Source organism: Pyrus communis, chromosome 12 (genome assembly GCF_963583255.1).
Source record: "Pyrus communis chromosome 12, drPyrComm1.1, whole genome shotgun sequence".
In the NCBI taxonomy this organism is placed as follows: Eukaryota; Viridiplantae; Streptophyta; class Magnoliopsida; order Rosales; family Rosaceae; genus Pyrus; species Pyrus communis.
In genome coordinates, this window is record NC_084814.1 from 14,730,086 (window position 1) to 14,746,554 (window position 16,469).

The 16,469-nt window shown below is 37.8% G+C and overlaps 3 protein-coding genes across 4 annotated transcripts; all 3 read left to right on the plus strand.

The window, feature by feature from the left end:
* Window positions 1-1,692: 1,692 nt before the first annotated feature.
* LOC137710732 (probable CoA ligase CCL9) lies at window positions 1,693-3,822 on the plus strand. The gene is made up of 4 exons (XM_068449840.1): window positions 1,693-1,967; window positions 2,048-3,092; window positions 3,185-3,288; window positions 3,409-3,822. The coding sequence occupies exons 1-4, from the start codon at window positions 1,767-1,769 to the stop codon at window positions 3,625-3,627; spliced, it is 1,569 nt and encodes a 522-aa protein (XP_068305941.1). The 5' UTR covers window positions 1,693-1,766; the 3' UTR covers window positions 3,628-3,822.
* A 4,674-nt stretch (window positions 3,823-8,496) lies between these two features.
* On the plus strand, window positions 8,497-9,150 carry LOC137710051 (uncharacterized). Its single transcript, XM_068449010.1, has one exon. It carries the CDS (start codon window positions 8,497-8,499, stop codon window positions 9,148-9,150), a length of 654 nt encoding a protein of 217 aa, XP_068305111.1.
* A 4,156-nt stretch (window positions 9,151-13,306) lies between these two features.
* Window positions 13,307-16,062, plus strand: LOC137711591 (serine racemase). 2 transcript variants are annotated; one of them, XM_068450846.1, is made up of 7 exons: window positions 13,307-13,702; window positions 13,887-14,094; window positions 14,191-14,277; window positions 14,365-14,595; window positions 15,127-15,203; window positions 15,325-15,511; window positions 15,663-16,062. In XM_068450846.1, exons 1-7 carry the CDS (start codon window positions 13,627-13,629, stop codon window positions 15,907-15,909), a joined length of 1,113 nt encoding a protein of 370 aa, XP_068306947.1. In that variant the 5' UTR covers window positions 13,307-13,626; the 3' UTR covers window positions 15,910-16,062. The 2 variants fall into 2 exon arrangements, with proteins under 2 accessions (XP_068306947.1, XP_068306946.1); XM_068450845.1 differs by having other exon boundaries at window positions 13,307-13,698; window positions 13,917-14,094.
* Window positions 16,063-16,469: the final 407 nt, after the last annotated feature.

Here is a 16,469-nt window from a genome sequence, read left to right on the forward strand (position 1 = left end):
AAGCAACATAGTGTTTTGTAAATTTTTTTGTAAAAGTGCTTTTGAAAAGAAAAAAAACAGTATTATAGTGTTTGATAAACTTTTATGTAAAACAGATGTGAAAAAAAGTTGGTTTTTCAAAACTGGGTTTTGCAGCTTTGTGTCTTTGGCTTTTTTTCACCTAATATTGTGAAAAAAAATTGAAACTGAATGTTTACTAAATACAGAGAGCTTTTTTTTATAGGAATTTTTTCAAAATCACCTCAACACCAAACTAAAGCTTAAAAGCTAGAGATTGCAGTTTTCACTCATTCCGAAAGCCACCTCTTGGTGGAAGGCACTGATTGCCTCTCTGGTGGCTGGGCCCGGTGTTTCTTCTAGTCATCAATAAAACCTGTGGTGCCATTTTTTTCAATTAACTACAGATTTCGTTAACCAAAAATAAAAAAATAAAAAAAAAACTCAACATCTGACACCCTAGTGTTTATATTTAAAAAATTCCTACGTAGGAAAGCTAATAAAATAACAATGAAATTTAAACCATAATACTATTATGATTAATATAAAGATTAGTTTTGAAAAATATATTTAACGAAATTAATATGGAAAAATTATTATGGTTCCTTGACGACTCCAGTCAATCATTTTTGCTACAATGAGACATGAATACGATTATTCTTGTGTTTATTTTGTTGATTTTATGTTGATATGATTATCGATTACAAATTATGTATGTATGATTTAAAATAAATTAAAGTAACGCTACACTTACCAATCTATATTTATGTTAATATGATTATCAGTTGCAAACTCTATTAGAAGTAGAGCCGCAAATACATGTTCATTGCTATTAGACGAATAGTACATATACAGTATAACAAATATAATAATAACACTTAATTTTTTTTAACAAAAAAAAACCAAAATGTTCCGATGCAGACAAGTGCTTATATGATGACGTCAACAAAGTCCCTTTCCCTACATGCCATTGCCTACAACGGATTTGGATAGCAACCGGATCCTAATTATGGGAATCTTAGGAATCCTCACATCTTAACTATTCGTGGTATATCATATGGTTAAAATCATTTGAATTTTTTTATTAAAATTAAACACAAATAGTATCTAACGAAAACTGGTTACATGATGTAAGATGTTTGGTTAGGATATGAGGATCATAGCATCCCCACAAAGAGGATTCGGTATCCTTCTACAACTACAAGCCAAAATAAGAATTTAAACCACATTATTATTAGATTATTATGAGGTTAAACCGACCTTATTTCCTCTTAATGTAGCTAATATCATTTATTTCAAAAAAATAAAAATAAATAAAAATGTACAAAGCAAAGTTGGCATGTAACACTAAAAATAAAGTTCCCGTTCATGACGAAAGTCACATGGGCTGGGCCCACAGCCAAGCCATAAAAGAGCCCAAAACGACACTTCGTCCTCCCTTCGTCCTCCATCGATTCTCCGCCACCAATCATCCATCACATTTCCCAACCAATCCCCAGCAACTTGTTGACGTGTCGGAAGGAGCGACATGACGCGGATACCTGGAAATGCACCTCCCAAGGTGCGGCACACTCTAACTGACCAGCAACAGCGCTCCACGTCTCCCCTCCGGTTCCAGCCTCCACCAAATCCAACCCCTCCCCCTCACTTTCCCCAACCCTATAAATATCAAACCTCACTTCTCCAATCCTCATATAAATTCGCTTCCATTTATTGTTTCTATTTTATTTTATTTTATTCTCTCAAAAAATTTAATTTTATTCTTAAAAATGAAAAGTCCGACTCTAACCGGATTGCTGAAGCAGGTCGCGGCGGAGTTCCCGAACCGCCGCGCCCTTTCCGTTTCCGGAAAATTCGATTTGACCCACGCGCGGTTGCAGGAGCTCGTCGATCACGCCGCCTCCCTCTTAATTGCCTCCGGCGTCGCCCCAAACGACACCGTCGCACTCACATTCCCCAACACCGTCGAGGTATCGCATCGTTTTATTTGGTTTCCCAGCATTTTCTCTGCAACCAAACAAGTTTTTTAATATTCCCCTCTTTTCTGTAGTTTGTTGTGATGTTTTTGGCGGTCATTCGGTGCCGGGCAACAGCGGCGCCGCTTAACGCGGCGTACACGGCGGAAGAGTTCGAGTTCTACCTTTCCGACTCCGAGTCGAAGCTCCTGATCACGCCGGAAGAACCGATTCATGCGGTCAAAGCGGCGGCTTCGAAGCTCAACATTCCTCACTTGACCGCCAACCTGTCCGACGCCGCCAGCCACGTGACTCTCTCATCCGCCGTCGAGGCGAGCCCCCACTCGGTATCGCAACTAGTCAACGACCCGTCCGACGTGGCGCTCTTCCTCCACACGTCGGGCACCACGAGCCGGCCCAAGGGAGTCCCCTTGACGCAGCTCAATCTGGCCTCCTCCGTCCAGAACATCAAATCTGTCTACAAACTCACTGAGTCTGACTCGACGGTGATCGTCCTCCCTTTATTTCACGTCCACGGATTAATCGCCGGGTTATTGAGTTCCTTCTGCGCCGGCGCCGCCGTGGCTCTCCCAGCCGCGGGCCGATTCTCCGCTTCAACATTTTGGTCCGACATGGTCACATACAACGCCACGTGGTACACCGCAGTCCCCACCATCCACCAGATCATCCTCGACCGCCACAGCAGCAAACCCGAGCCGCAATACCCGAATCTCCGGTTTATACGGAGCTGCAGCGCCTCCCTGGCTCCGTCTATTTTGGCGCGGCTGGAAGAATCGTTCGGCGCGCCGGTTTTAGAGGCCTATGCGATGACGGAGGCGACCCATTTGATGTGTTCGAATCCGTTACCGGAAGACGGAGCTCACAAGCCCGGGTCCGTGGGTCGACCAGTGGGTCAGGAGCTTGCTATTTTGGACGAGAATGGTGCGGTTCAGCCGGAGGGCGTGAACGGCGAGGTTTGCATTAGAGGGCCCAATGTGACTGAAGGGTACAAGAACAACGCGGAAGCGAACAAAGCGGCTTTCTTGTTCGGGTGGTTTCATACCGGGGACATCGGAGTTTTGGATTCCGATGGGTATTTGAGCCTGGTGGGTCGGATTAAGGAGCTGATTAACCGCGGAGGTAATGAGATTAATCGAAATTGCACGCCGACTGTTTGATAAAATGCGGCAGTGAAGTTTGGCTGACAATGTGTTTTGTATTGTTGCTTTCAGGGGAGAAGATATCGCCGATTGAAGTGGATGCAGTGCTTTTGTCACATCCAGAGGTTGCCCAAGGCGTTGCATTTGGAGTTCCTGATGATAAATATGGCGAAGAGGTACGTGGTCAAAATAAACCACATTGTTCCTGATGATAAATTAGCCGAATGAATGTGATGGATATTTGATCTTTAATCATTTTAGCCAATTTTCCAATTCGATATTGTTTGTCCCTGTAGATTAACTGCGCCGTAATCCCAAGAGAAGGCTCGAGCTTAGACGAGGAACAAGTGATGCGACATTGCAAGAAGAATCTGGCTTCCTTCAAAGTACCCAAGAAGGTGTTCATCACCGACTCTCTTCCGAAAACTGCCACCGGGAAAATCCAACGGCGGATCGTGGGGGAGCACTTCCTTGCACAAATATCCACCGCCAAAGTTCCCAAGTTTGGCGCTTAATGTTACTACAATTCTAGCAGCCTGGCACAAGAACATTTTTTTAGTTTAATTTTGGCTTAAATGTCAGAATGGTCATGTGTTATGGTCATGTGGTTCCGTGTTTTCAATTTGGTTGTATCTCTATTAGCCAATTAAAGACATTTTATTCAACCTCTTGTAAAATATTCATATGAAAAATTATAAGAAATATAATTACTCTTTCTCTTCATAGAAAAAAAATCTAAATCAATGAGAAATAACATATATATAAGAGATAATACTTCCAATCTAAAAAATTATTGAGGTTGTGACATAAAAAATAGAGGGAGAACGTTAGGGAGGAGAATGATTTTTCTTTAATTTTTAATTTTATTTTATTTTAAAATATTTTAAATCAAATAAGTAATTTTATAAATAAGTATAAACAATTTATGAAATTTTTGGAGATTAGATGAAATATATTCTTTTTTTTTAATACATCAATATTTTTATACTAAAGAAAGGGTGTGTTTTGCTAAACTATACAATGAGCAACCTAATTTGGTATCGAATTCGCCATCTACGAGATTCGAAGCTAATACCTCTTACTTCCAAATGAAGAAGAATACCACCAGACCGTCGTACTGAGTGACAAATAAAAATATTCTTAATAATACGAAGATCATTTTAACATTTAAGCTTTTAATTTAAGGAGGAAGATTCTCTGCCCTCCCATTTTTCGTGCCCTTCTGTTTGTGTGGTCATAGTTAAACCGCATCAATATTTTATATTACTATTCATTGTTGTCTTATTATCTTTATAAAAAATAATAAAAAATATTAATATAACTTAACTGTCACTATACAAAACTGAATGACATGAAAGAGCACAAAAAGTGGAAGGGCGGAGAATCTGCCTTTTTTTTTTTATTAAACACATTGGTGTGACAGTGGCACAATTGTTAACGTGTAGTTGACTGGTGTGTGCGTATTTTATTTGACCACAATGTTCAAGCGAGGAATATTGACGAGGATGTTGTTTGATTCGACTTTGATTCCCCTGGCTTTGTGAGGCTAGGACTATTTATTTGCGTTGGTTTTGATTCCGAGGGCTCGGACTTTGCCACTTTCCAACTCCAAGTCGATCGCCACTTACTCAATGGTGGCGGCCTTTTTACTTTTATAAAGGAAATGTCTTACTGTAATAATCCACTTACTTTTGTTGTACCTTCTAAAAACCTTCTAGTTGTACCTTCCACAAAACTTGTTTTTTATTTTTTTATATTTAACCGTTACATCATTACTAATTTACGTATTACTGTACGGAATAATTACTATACTCATAATCTTCGGTGAAAGATTTCTAGTTCATAATATTTTTATATTTATGAAAGTTGATATGATTTTTATTCAAAGCCAAGAAGATGATAGAACATACTACTCAGTACAAGGGATGAAAATATCCTCCTCAATAAACTCTCAAATCAAAGAGGGAGTTTCATCAAACCTAGCACAATCAGTTCCCGTGTTTTCAAATTTGCCAATTTGGTCATCGTGTTTATCTCTATTAGCCAATTAATGACATTTCATTCAACCCTTCGTAAAAAATTCTTATGAAAAATTATAAGAAATATAATTACCCTTTCTCTTCGCAGAAAAAATTCAAATCAATGAGAAATAACACATATAAGAGATAATACTTCTAATCTGAAAAATTATTAAGGTTATGACATAATAAAAAAAGGGTAACGTTAGGAAGGAGGTTGGGGAATTGGGGGGAGAATCATTTTTCTTTATTTTTTAATTTTATTTCATTTTAAAATATTTTAAATCAAATAAGTAATTATATAAATAAGTTTATAACAATTTATAAAATTTTCACAGATTAGATGAAAATATTCTTTTTTTTTAATACATCAATATTTTTACACTAAGAAGAGGCGAAGTTCTGCTAAACTATACAATGGACAATCTAATTTGGTATCAAATTCGCCATCCACGAGATTCGAACCTAAGACCTCTCACTTTCAAGTGAAGAAGAATACCACAAGACCGTATGATTGAATGACAGATAAAAATATTCTTAATAATACAGAGATCATTTTAACATTTAAGCTTTTAATTTTTTATTGAACACATTGGTGTGACAGTGGCACCATTGTTAACGTGTAGTGGATTGGTGTGTGCGTATTTTATTTGACCACAATGTTCGAGCGAGGAATAATGACGAGGATGTTGTTTGATTCGACTTTGATTCCCCTGGCTTTGTAGGGCTAGGATTATTTATTTGGGTTGGTTTTGATTCCGAGGGATCATACTTTGGAAAGAAAATTCTTTACTTTCTTATTCTCATCTCTTTCCATTTTCTCTTCTCACACATTATTTTTTGTCTTATTATTTCTATAAAAAAATCAATATAAGATGTTAACGTAACTTAATCGTGACCGTCAAATAAAATAGCATAAAAAGCTAAAGAAATTAGAAGAATAGATAATCATATTCCAATATTTTGCCACTTTCCAACTCCAAGTCGATCGCCACTTACTCAAATGGTGGCGGCCCTTTTACTTTTATAACGGAAATGTCTTACTGTAATAATCCACTTACTTCGGTTGTACCTTCTAAAAACCCTCTAGTTGTACCTTCCACAAAACTTGGTTTTTATTTTTTTATATTTAACCATCACATCATTACTAATTTAAGTATTATAGTACAGAATAATCTTAATCGAAAGATTTCAAGTTCATAATATTTTTATATTTTATGAAAGTTGATATGATTTTTATTCAAAGCCAAGAAGAGGAAAGAATATACTACTCATCACAAGGGATGAAAATATCCTCCTTAATAAAGTCTCAAATCAAAGAGGGAGTTTCATCAAACCTAGCACAATCAGCTCCATAACGGAGGGCAAAATGAACAAGCCTATGGATTGCAGAGTTTGCTTGGCGACAGACGTGGGACGCGGTAGGTTCAACGATCAAATGTAGCAAAAACTTGGCATCTTATATGATAGACTCGGTAGTAGACATATTCGTATAAAACACCTTTAGAGCTGAAATGATTTGTAGCCTATGGGCTACTGAGTTTGCTTGAATAACAACAATATTTATGATCTTGTCATATTGTTAAATCGGAAGACTTCAACAATTATCTTGTAGTCTTGTTGAGAAGCACACACAGCATTATAGGGAGCATTTTTGCTTACCAACCTAAACCTTTGTGAATGCTTACTGTACATCTAATTATCTATTATGTGTCACTTATTTGCACGAAACATAATACCCGTTGCAACATTTGGATCATGGGCACCTACATAATTAACACATTTTCAGCTAACAAATTTCTCAATGTAAATATCAACTAGCCAAATAAAAGTTGCAAGTGCAAGAAAATAGGACCAAACAGATTTCAACGTAAATATGTTTAATTATTATTAAATTAATATTCAAATCAATAAGTTTTCAATTAGAGATGTTGGTCAACCAGACGTGGTCATAAGCAGTTTTTGTGATCTGAAAACATTTTTAATTTTAAAAGCACTTTCAAACAAACTCTTCGTTTGCAAATTGCTTTTAGAATTATCAATTATAAAAAGAGAAATACTAAGGAGACTTTCTCAAAAGTGAGACTCTCCATAGACTCTTTATCACCTCATGTTTTTGGAACAATATTTTATAATATTGGTACATGAACTATAAAATGACAAAAAGTCTATAAAAATTCACTTTAAAAGAATCTCCGTAGCATTTTTGTTTTGCAAGCATTATGCACAAAAAGTCTAAAGGAGAAAGCTTGGCTGCTGAAAAAATCAGCATCAACTTCTGTTGCTAGCGAATTACGGGTAAACATATGTCTAAGTTGTGATTAAAAAATCAATTACTTAAACACGTGTCCAAGTTATGATTAAAAAATCAATTACTTAAATACGTGTCCACCCGTGATTTGCTAGCTGCCAAGTTCAGTTCAAGTCTAAAATGCTTTTTAGGTTAAAAAACAACAATATTTGTTTCCAATTCACATCACCTTTTTAGTTGTCATTTTTATTGATTTTTGGGGAAGATCTTATCCATAAACGACTTCATTGGTGTGCTCCTGCATATTTCTACTGTGCCCGATGACGTTATGCCCAACCTGTTAGAGCAGTTCCAGCGTAAGAACCTCACCAGGCAATACACTATGTTATCCATCCAATGAATAGTAATTGCCCTTAATGAACAGTAATCGCATTTTACATCTCCACCGTTGCACTTCAATAGCCCTAGTAATAGGCAATAAAATATTAGTATTTTTTTTTATTTATAAAATAATAAAAAATAATTTTATTTGTAATTTCGGATAAGATTTTTAATCGTTCTCGTTGCGCCACATGTCATTATCCAAAAAGTTATAAAATAATACAAAATAATTTTATTTGTAATTTCAGATAATATTTTTAATCGTTCTTGTTGCGCCATTTGTCATAAAATCTGAAAAGACAATTATTGGTGATGGATTTCCGATAAGATTTTTAATCGTACTCGTTGCGCGTGTCATTATCTGAAAATACAATTATTGGTGATGGATTTCCGATAAGATTATTAATCAATTATGTCGCACCATGTGTCATAATCTGTTTACAATCTTTGAGGATAGATTTCCATCAGATTTTTAATGAATGACGGCATGCCACGTGGCATTATCTACAACCTAATCTTTTTTGAATCCTCCATATAATCCACCATCCATCCTCACAAATCTCACACCAATTTCTCAAGATCTCTATCATTATTCATAATTTATGCTTCCTTCTTCACCAAAATCTCTATCATTATTCATAGTTTCTGCTTCATTTTTACAATGTCTTCTTCTTCAAGGATGTTATGGGAAAATCGATCAACAAGAGGAAGAATTGTTTAACCAATCAGAAGGAATGTTCAATCTCCAAGTGGCCCAAAATGAAAGGGAAGAGGATAAGGAGCGTAGAAGGAGAGATGACAAAGCAAGAATGGCAAGAGCTTCACATTCCCGTCGAGTCATCCAAGTTGTGGGTCAGATTTGCATGCCCAACCATTTCGGAAACCTTGATAGAAGTAGGCAACGACGAGGTACGGAACTCTTAGACGATTATTTTGTCCGTAATAGTGCATTCCCTGATACGTATTTTAAATGTCGTTTTAGAATGCGACGACATTTGTTCAACAAAATCATGATTGCTATTTGCAACCATGATTCTTACTTTGTTCAAAAGAAGGATGCTTTTGGTGCTATGGGTCTCCTTCACCAGCAAAAAATTACTGCTGCATTGCGGATGCTTGCATATGGAGCATCTGCAGACCAGGTGGATGAGATAACGAGGATGGGGAAATCAACCATTCTTGAGTCCCTGATAAGGTTTTGTAGAGCAATTGAATCTATCTACATCGCAGAGTACCTCCGGAAACCTACTGACATGGACTTGCAAAGGCTTCTGAAGAAGGGCGAGATGCGAGGTTTTTCTGGGATGATTGAAAGCATCGATTGGATGCACAGGACATGGAAAAATTGTCCAAGTGCATGGCAAAGTGCTTATGGGGACGGAAAATGAGCAAAAAGTATCATTTTGGAGGCGGTGGCATCTTTTGATATATGGATTTGGCACGCATTTTTCGGGGTTTCGGGAGCTCAAAATGACCTCAACGTCCTTACCCAATCCTCAGTGTCCAACGATGTCCTGCAAAGCAAGGCACCAAAAGTCACGTACTGCATCAACGAATGTATGTACGATGGGCCATACTACCTAGCAGACGACATTTACCCAAGGTGGTCAACATTTGTCAAAACAGTGCCACGTCCGTGAAATGCAAAGGAAAAACACTTTGCAAGCTGTCAAGAGGGGTGCAGGAAAGATGTGGAGCATTGTTTTGGTATCTTCCAAGCTCGCTGGGCGACGTCAAGGGTGCTGCCAGATTGTTTGATGTAGAGTTGTTTTGATCCATCATGATGACGCGCATCATTCTTCACAACATGATTGTGGAAGATGAGTACGATTATGATGCCTTTGATGAATATGAGCCAGACACGATGAACAATTCAAGAACACGTATATATTGTGCTCATGACACCATCGAAGAACACGTGCAACATGAGCCATTAGAAAGGGATGAACATTACAATGAATTGATCATTCAACGATATACTGCACTTCAAAGGCCATCTATGTACATTGCCCGACAAATTGATTTGATAGAGTACCAGTGGGAATTGAAACAAGCTCAAGATACTTAAGTTCATTTAGTGTGTATGTTTTTTTTTTTTTTTTGGTGTGTTTATTTAATTTTATTTGGTGTGTTTCTTTTAGTTCATTTAGCTAGTTTTTTGTTATTTGGTATGTTTATGTAATTTTATTTGGTGTGTTTAAATGTATTTTGAATAAAGATTCTCTTAGTATAAATAAATTACCAAATTAAATAAAGTACTAAAATCAATAAATTGGAAACAATATAAAGTACTCTATTCAATAAATAAGAAATTACAACCCAAAATGATTGGAAAATTATGGGTTCCGATTACAAAAAGTACTATATTCATCATCACTTAACCAATTTGTGGTGCTAGGATGATCTTCTCTTGTCGTGCTAGGACCATCTCCTCTTGCTCTCACTTCTCTTGTACGCCTCATTCGCACCACATCCGCTTTCTTCAACTTCCAAAAATATTTAGAATTTGGAGCCTTCCCTTCTAAAGGCGTGTTCATAATGTCACGATCTCGTTGAGCCATTCTTTCTTCTCTAACCTATTCCATTTCTTGCCTAAGTAGCTCTCTTTCTCTCTCATTAGCTTGAAATGTTCTCTCAACAGCTGCAGCATTTGCCTCCTATCTAGCCTTATCAGCCTCAAATTTCGCCATTTCCTGCACCAAAGTCAATTCACCTTGGTGAGTAAGTTGTTCCATATACTTTGCATAATCATTCTTCGAAGCACTCCATTTTCTCTTTGAAGTCTTCTTACCTTGAGGCCTAATTGGATAACGGGTCAATCCCGACGCTTGTTCAGGGGGGGCGTTTTGGGCACTTCTTCTACTTCATCTTCATGAACATGTGAGCCATGATTAGGTGTAGAGTGTAGAGGGGTGCTGTTCATGAAAACTTCTGGACCGACATGCATAACTTTGAATTTATGACAATCTTTGACAATATTCCAACATTCCCACCGGTTGAATGATTTATTTTTGGTTTTGGTTTTGGCGCCATACCAAGCTTGTGCTTGAAGTTGCTACACAATGCGGAATAAGAAATAATTATAATGAAAGTAGGTAACAAATAAATAATACAAACAAATAATTATAAAGAAAGTAGGTAACAAATAAATAATACAAACTAATAATTATAATGAAAGTGGGTAACTAATAAATAATACAAACAAATAATTATAATGAAAGTAGGTAACAAATAAATAATACAAACAAATAATTATAATGTAAATTTAGGTATAGTACAAACAAATTAATAATATATTGTTACCTGATCCGCGTAATTTTCCCCACTTCGAATATTAGTACCGGCTTGTGCCAAGGCGTCTCTTCACATACTAAACGATTGGCTAAGTAATTTCCAACGACTGGACATCAATTCTTTGGTTCTTTTCCCACCCATTTTCTCAACATAATTGGTATGAATAAGACTCTACATTTTTCGCAACTGCATCTCATTACCTGTAAGGGAATTATGAGTAACTTCAACCCAGTTAGTACACAACACAATATCTTCAAGAAGCGTCCAATTCGTACCTGCATCAGTAGTCATTTTGTTGAAAAAAAATTGGATTGAAACTTGGAGAGAAAGATAGGAATGTGGTTGAAAGTAGTTGAGAAAATATGAAATTATGGTGTAAGGTAGATGATAATGAAAATGTATTTATAGAAAAGTAAAAACAATTTTTTTTTAAAAATTTCAAATTTTTTTTTTTGGATTTTTATTCATTTTTTACAATTTTTAATTTTTTTTTATTCAACTAATTAATCTTTGCCGTTGGATTTAAAAAAAAATTTCAACACTCCAGATTGTGCTATGTGGCACAACGGTAACATTTCTGAATTTTAAAACTATTTTTTTTATTTATAAAGGAGAATAATATCAACCATTGATCTCATATCCAATGGTTGATATTAAATAAGATTTTTTTAATTTTTTTTTACCGTTGCAAATCGGACGGTCCACATTATATAGCCGTTGAGATCAAACGGACCATGGGAAGCCACGTGGCTTCCCAATGGTAACTTTTTGAAATTGCGTCGTAGGCCCCAGGGGCTGAAACAGTGACTGGTGACGTGCCCCTACACGCGGGTAAGGTGCACGCGCCTAACAGAAAAAAAAAAAATTGGGCTGACGCCTGGATGACGTCATGTCACATCCCCGCCCGGGCAGGACCACTTCCCCAGGGCTGCTCCACCACTGTAGCACGATAATGTCCGCTTTGGGCTTACCATTCCCTCACGGTTTTGTTTTTGGGAACTCACGAGCAACTTCCCAGTAGGTCACCCATCATGGGATTGCTCTAACCCCCTTCTCGCTTAACTTTGGAGTTCCTACGGGAACCCAAAGCCAGTGAGCTCCCAAAAGGCCTCGTGCTAGGTAGGGATGAATATACATTTAAGGATCACTCCCCTGAGCGATGTGGGATGTTATAATCTACCCCCCTTAGGGGCCCGATGTCCTCGTCAGCACACACGCGACTAGGGTAAGGCTCTGATACCAATTTGTCACATCCTGGCCTGGGCGGGACCACTTCCCCAGGGCTGCTCCACCACTGTAGCACGATATTGTCCACTTTGGGCTTACCATTCCTTCACGGTTTTGTTTTTGGGAACTCACGAGCAACTTCCCAGTGGGTCACCCATCATGAGATTGCTCTAGCCCCCTTCTCGCTTAACTTCGGAGTTCTTACGGAACCCAAAGCCAGTGAGCTCCCAAAAGGCCTCGTGCTAGGTAAGGATGAGAATATACATTTAAGGATCACTCCCCTGGGCGATGTGGGATGTTACATGTCAGCCCTGTGTTAGATCCACTTCAGGCTCGCAGGCTAGCAATTCCTCACAGGCCTGCTGCTTGAGCCTCCACTGTCCATCGGGCTCCCCACGTTGGAGGAGCTATCACGCCGAGCTTTTGGGCCCTTTTTCCTGGCTTGTCCCCTGAGCAAACTCCCACGGTGGAGTTGCTCTTACAAAATTTAAAGTTTGGACACGTGTTCTCTTAAAAACACTTTCATAACTCTGTTAGCTTTGAAAATTAACTTAGTTGGATTAATAGTTCCCATGGTGAGGATAATCAGAAAATAGTGCATGTGGTTAAAAAATTAGGTTTAAGCTCTTGTAGTAAAGTTTGATAGGATTTAAACCAAAAATTGAAAATTTCTTCAACTCTTCTTTAAATAGCACGTGAGACTTACACGTGCGGCTAAAAAAATAAAGTTAGCCTCGCATGTAAGCTTCACGTACTAACAATTAACGGAGAGTTCTGTTTTAGCCTCATTTGTATAGCTCATGTGTTAATAATTAACAAAGGTTGATATAATTTTTAATTTTGGGTTTATAATTTTTAATTTTGGATATAGCTCATGTGTTAATAATTAACAAAGGTTGATATAATTTTTAATTTTGGGTTTAAGTCATAATAAACTTTACAACAGGAGCTTAAATCTCAATTTTTTATTTATCATAGGGTTAGCTTCTGACTATCGTTTCATCAGGGAACTAATAATCTGATTAGGCCTTGAAAATTAGAAAAACTAAACCAAACCAGCCACTGAAACTGCCACGTACGCTCAAACCGTCAGCCATCCCGCCGTCGGCGACCTGTCTCCTCCACCGGCAAAATCTTCTTCTCTCTCCCTTTCTCGTTCTTCCTTTGTTTCCAATCATTTCAATTTTCCTTTCAAGTTTTTTGTTTTATTTTATTTCATTTTATGTCCACTTAACAGAGTTTAACTTGTATTGTAGTTATGGGACACTTGTCAACACTATAGGCAGGCAGAGGGGGGGTACAGGGGTTCTGGGCATAGCAGATCCGCACCCAAAGCTTAATATATGAATTCCGAAAGAGTGGAAGCAGAAGAGCTGAGCAATCCGCGTTTCTGGAATATTTGGCCAACGAACACCGTAAGTTGTTCAAACTCTCAAACGTTTGTTATTGCTTTTGTTGAACGTAGCATGCTTCAAATACTCCCACTACTTGTCAACATCTAAAGTCGTTAAATTAAGGGATTACCAGTTTAAAATTTCTCTTTAAATTCTCTGTCAATTTTCAAAATATCGAACTAGAATTTTGTGAATTCCATGTCAATTTTGTAATCAAGACTTTGTTGGTGTTGGGATAGCGATGGAAGCAGGGAGTCAATTGCCGGAGACGAAATATGCTGCTGATATTTCCTCTATAAGGGAAGCGCAAGCACGCATCGAGCCATTCGTGCACAAAACTCCGGTCTTCACCTCGGAATCCCTCAATGCTCTTTCAGGAAGACGCCTTTTTTTCAAATGCGAATGTTTACAGAAGGGGTGAGACTCTACTTGGCACTCAATCATGCGTGTCTTCTTTTCTTTCGTAACGACGTTTGGATTTCATTAGGGTAATCTATGTGCCTGCCTATACAGTGGCGCTTTCAAATTCAGAGGCGCTTGCAATGCCGTGTTTTCACTTGATGATGATCAGGCTGCTAAAGGGGTTGTAACACACAGCAGGTTTGATTTCCGCTCATTTGCGTGTCATCGCTACTTTCCTTAACCAATTTGTATGATTACAGCCTGATTTTTTTCCTCCGAATTTAGTGGTAACCATGCCGCAGCATTGTCTTTGGCTGCAAAACTACGGGGGATCCCTGCATACATAGTTATACCAACAAATGCTCCCAAGTGCAAAGTTGAGAATGTCATTCGTTACGGTGGTCAGGTTATCTGGAGTGAGGCCACTATGCAGTCAAGGGAAAGTACAGCAGCTACGGTGTTGCATGAAACTGGTGCAGTTCTTCTCCATCCTTACAATGACAGGCGCATAATAAGGTACAAATTGACTTCAGTTTATTTGCATTTAATCACATATGTTTGAAATTTCGCCTATGATAAGGGAAGAACATGAATCTTTTGCTCAAAGATAGGCTTGTTCTGTGCAAGTGTTATTGAAACTTAAAATGTATGTTGAAATTCTAATGAGCTGATACACGATAAAGACAACTTAAACAGATTGCTTTACAGTAAGAGTGTGTTTACTTGAAGAACCGAATCAAAATCATATTATGATTTATGAAACTAATGGTAGTATTGCGTTTCCCATATTTTATCTCAGAAAAACACCAATAGCTGTTCCCTTGAATTTCATGGCGATGTACTACCCTGGTTACTCCTCAGCAAGTATTACGATTACTTAAATAATTTCAGATGCATTAGCGAAACTTGTTCCTTGTAGGTTAATCCATTAGATGCTGCTAGACAATGCTATACTACGTATTAACGTATTTGAAAACAGTAACATTCATTAACGTACCTAATGAGATTAGGGATTTATGGCATGTTTAAGTTTAACTGTTCTTGCAGTGGGCAGGGTACCATTTCACTGGAGCTTCTGGAGCAACAAGTTCCACAGTTAGACGGCATTATAGTACCCATAAGTGGTTGGTTTAGTTACATATAATCATAAAATTTGTTTGATTAGTTCACTTTTGTTCCTCAATATTCTGTTGTTGACTTTTAATCTTTCTAGTAGTATTGATTTATGTACATCTGTCTGTATAGGAGGTGGCTTGATATCAGGGGTGGCTTTGGCTGCCAAGTCCATCAACCCTGCGATTCGAATTTTTGCAGCTGAACCTGAGGGTGCTAACGATGCAGCTCAATCCAAATCAGCTGGGAGGATAATAACATTGCCTGAGACCAACACTGTTGCAGATGGGCTTCGAGCTTTTCTTGGAGACCTTACTTGGTAAAGGAAGATCACATTTTATCCAAGCGGTTCATTAGAAATCTATCTTCATCTTGTCGATAATGAAATTCCTGCCTAGCTCAGTATTAATGAGCTTTTACTTATATTTAGCAATTTGCCTTAACTCTTTCTTTCTTTGCACTGGAACCAGGCCCATTGTAAGAGATCTTGTCGATGGCGTTATAACTGTAAATGACGAGGAGATAATAAATGCTATGAAACTCTGTTACGAGATTTTGAAGGTTGCAGTAGAACCCAGTGGAGCAATAGGCCTTGCTGCTGTTTTGTCCAAAAGTTTCAAGAAAAATTCTGCTTGGAAGGATTGCAGCAACATCGGAATTATACTTTCTGGAGGTAATGTAGATCTAGGCATCCTATGGGATGCCTACAAAAAGTGAAGTCTAAATAACTTTGTTCTTGTCTGCAAACTCTCTCTTTCCCTTAATACTGATACTTGTTCTTCGGAAATCGAAACGAAAAACCTTCACACTTTTCATGTATCATGCACAGTAGCCACTAGTTCGCTTTATTTGAGTAGTATTCTCAATTAACAGCTTTAGAGCTCTCTCTCTGTGCTTCAAATGTTCAAGAAACGAAATTCATGAGTACTTGTTTAAACTTCTTTTGGATTTATATGTTCACCCATTGCTTGCATTCTTTGTGCTGTCGGTGATTGTAACGCTAACTTATGGGAGACTTGGAATATGCTTGAAGCCCAATATATAAACAGATGTTCACAGTTTGGAGAAAAACCCTTTAGAAAACTATGTTTTGTTAGACCATCTCCAATGGAGATCCGTGTCGGTCTATATTCACAATTTTGGGCCAAGTTCGGACCTATCATCAAGAAACAAAACAAGGCCGAATTGTTCATACAAAACCCAATAAATTTCTGAGCGGCCAATCTTGCACAGCAGCTACAGCTTGTAAGAATCTCCTTGAAAGATTTGTTTTAGGT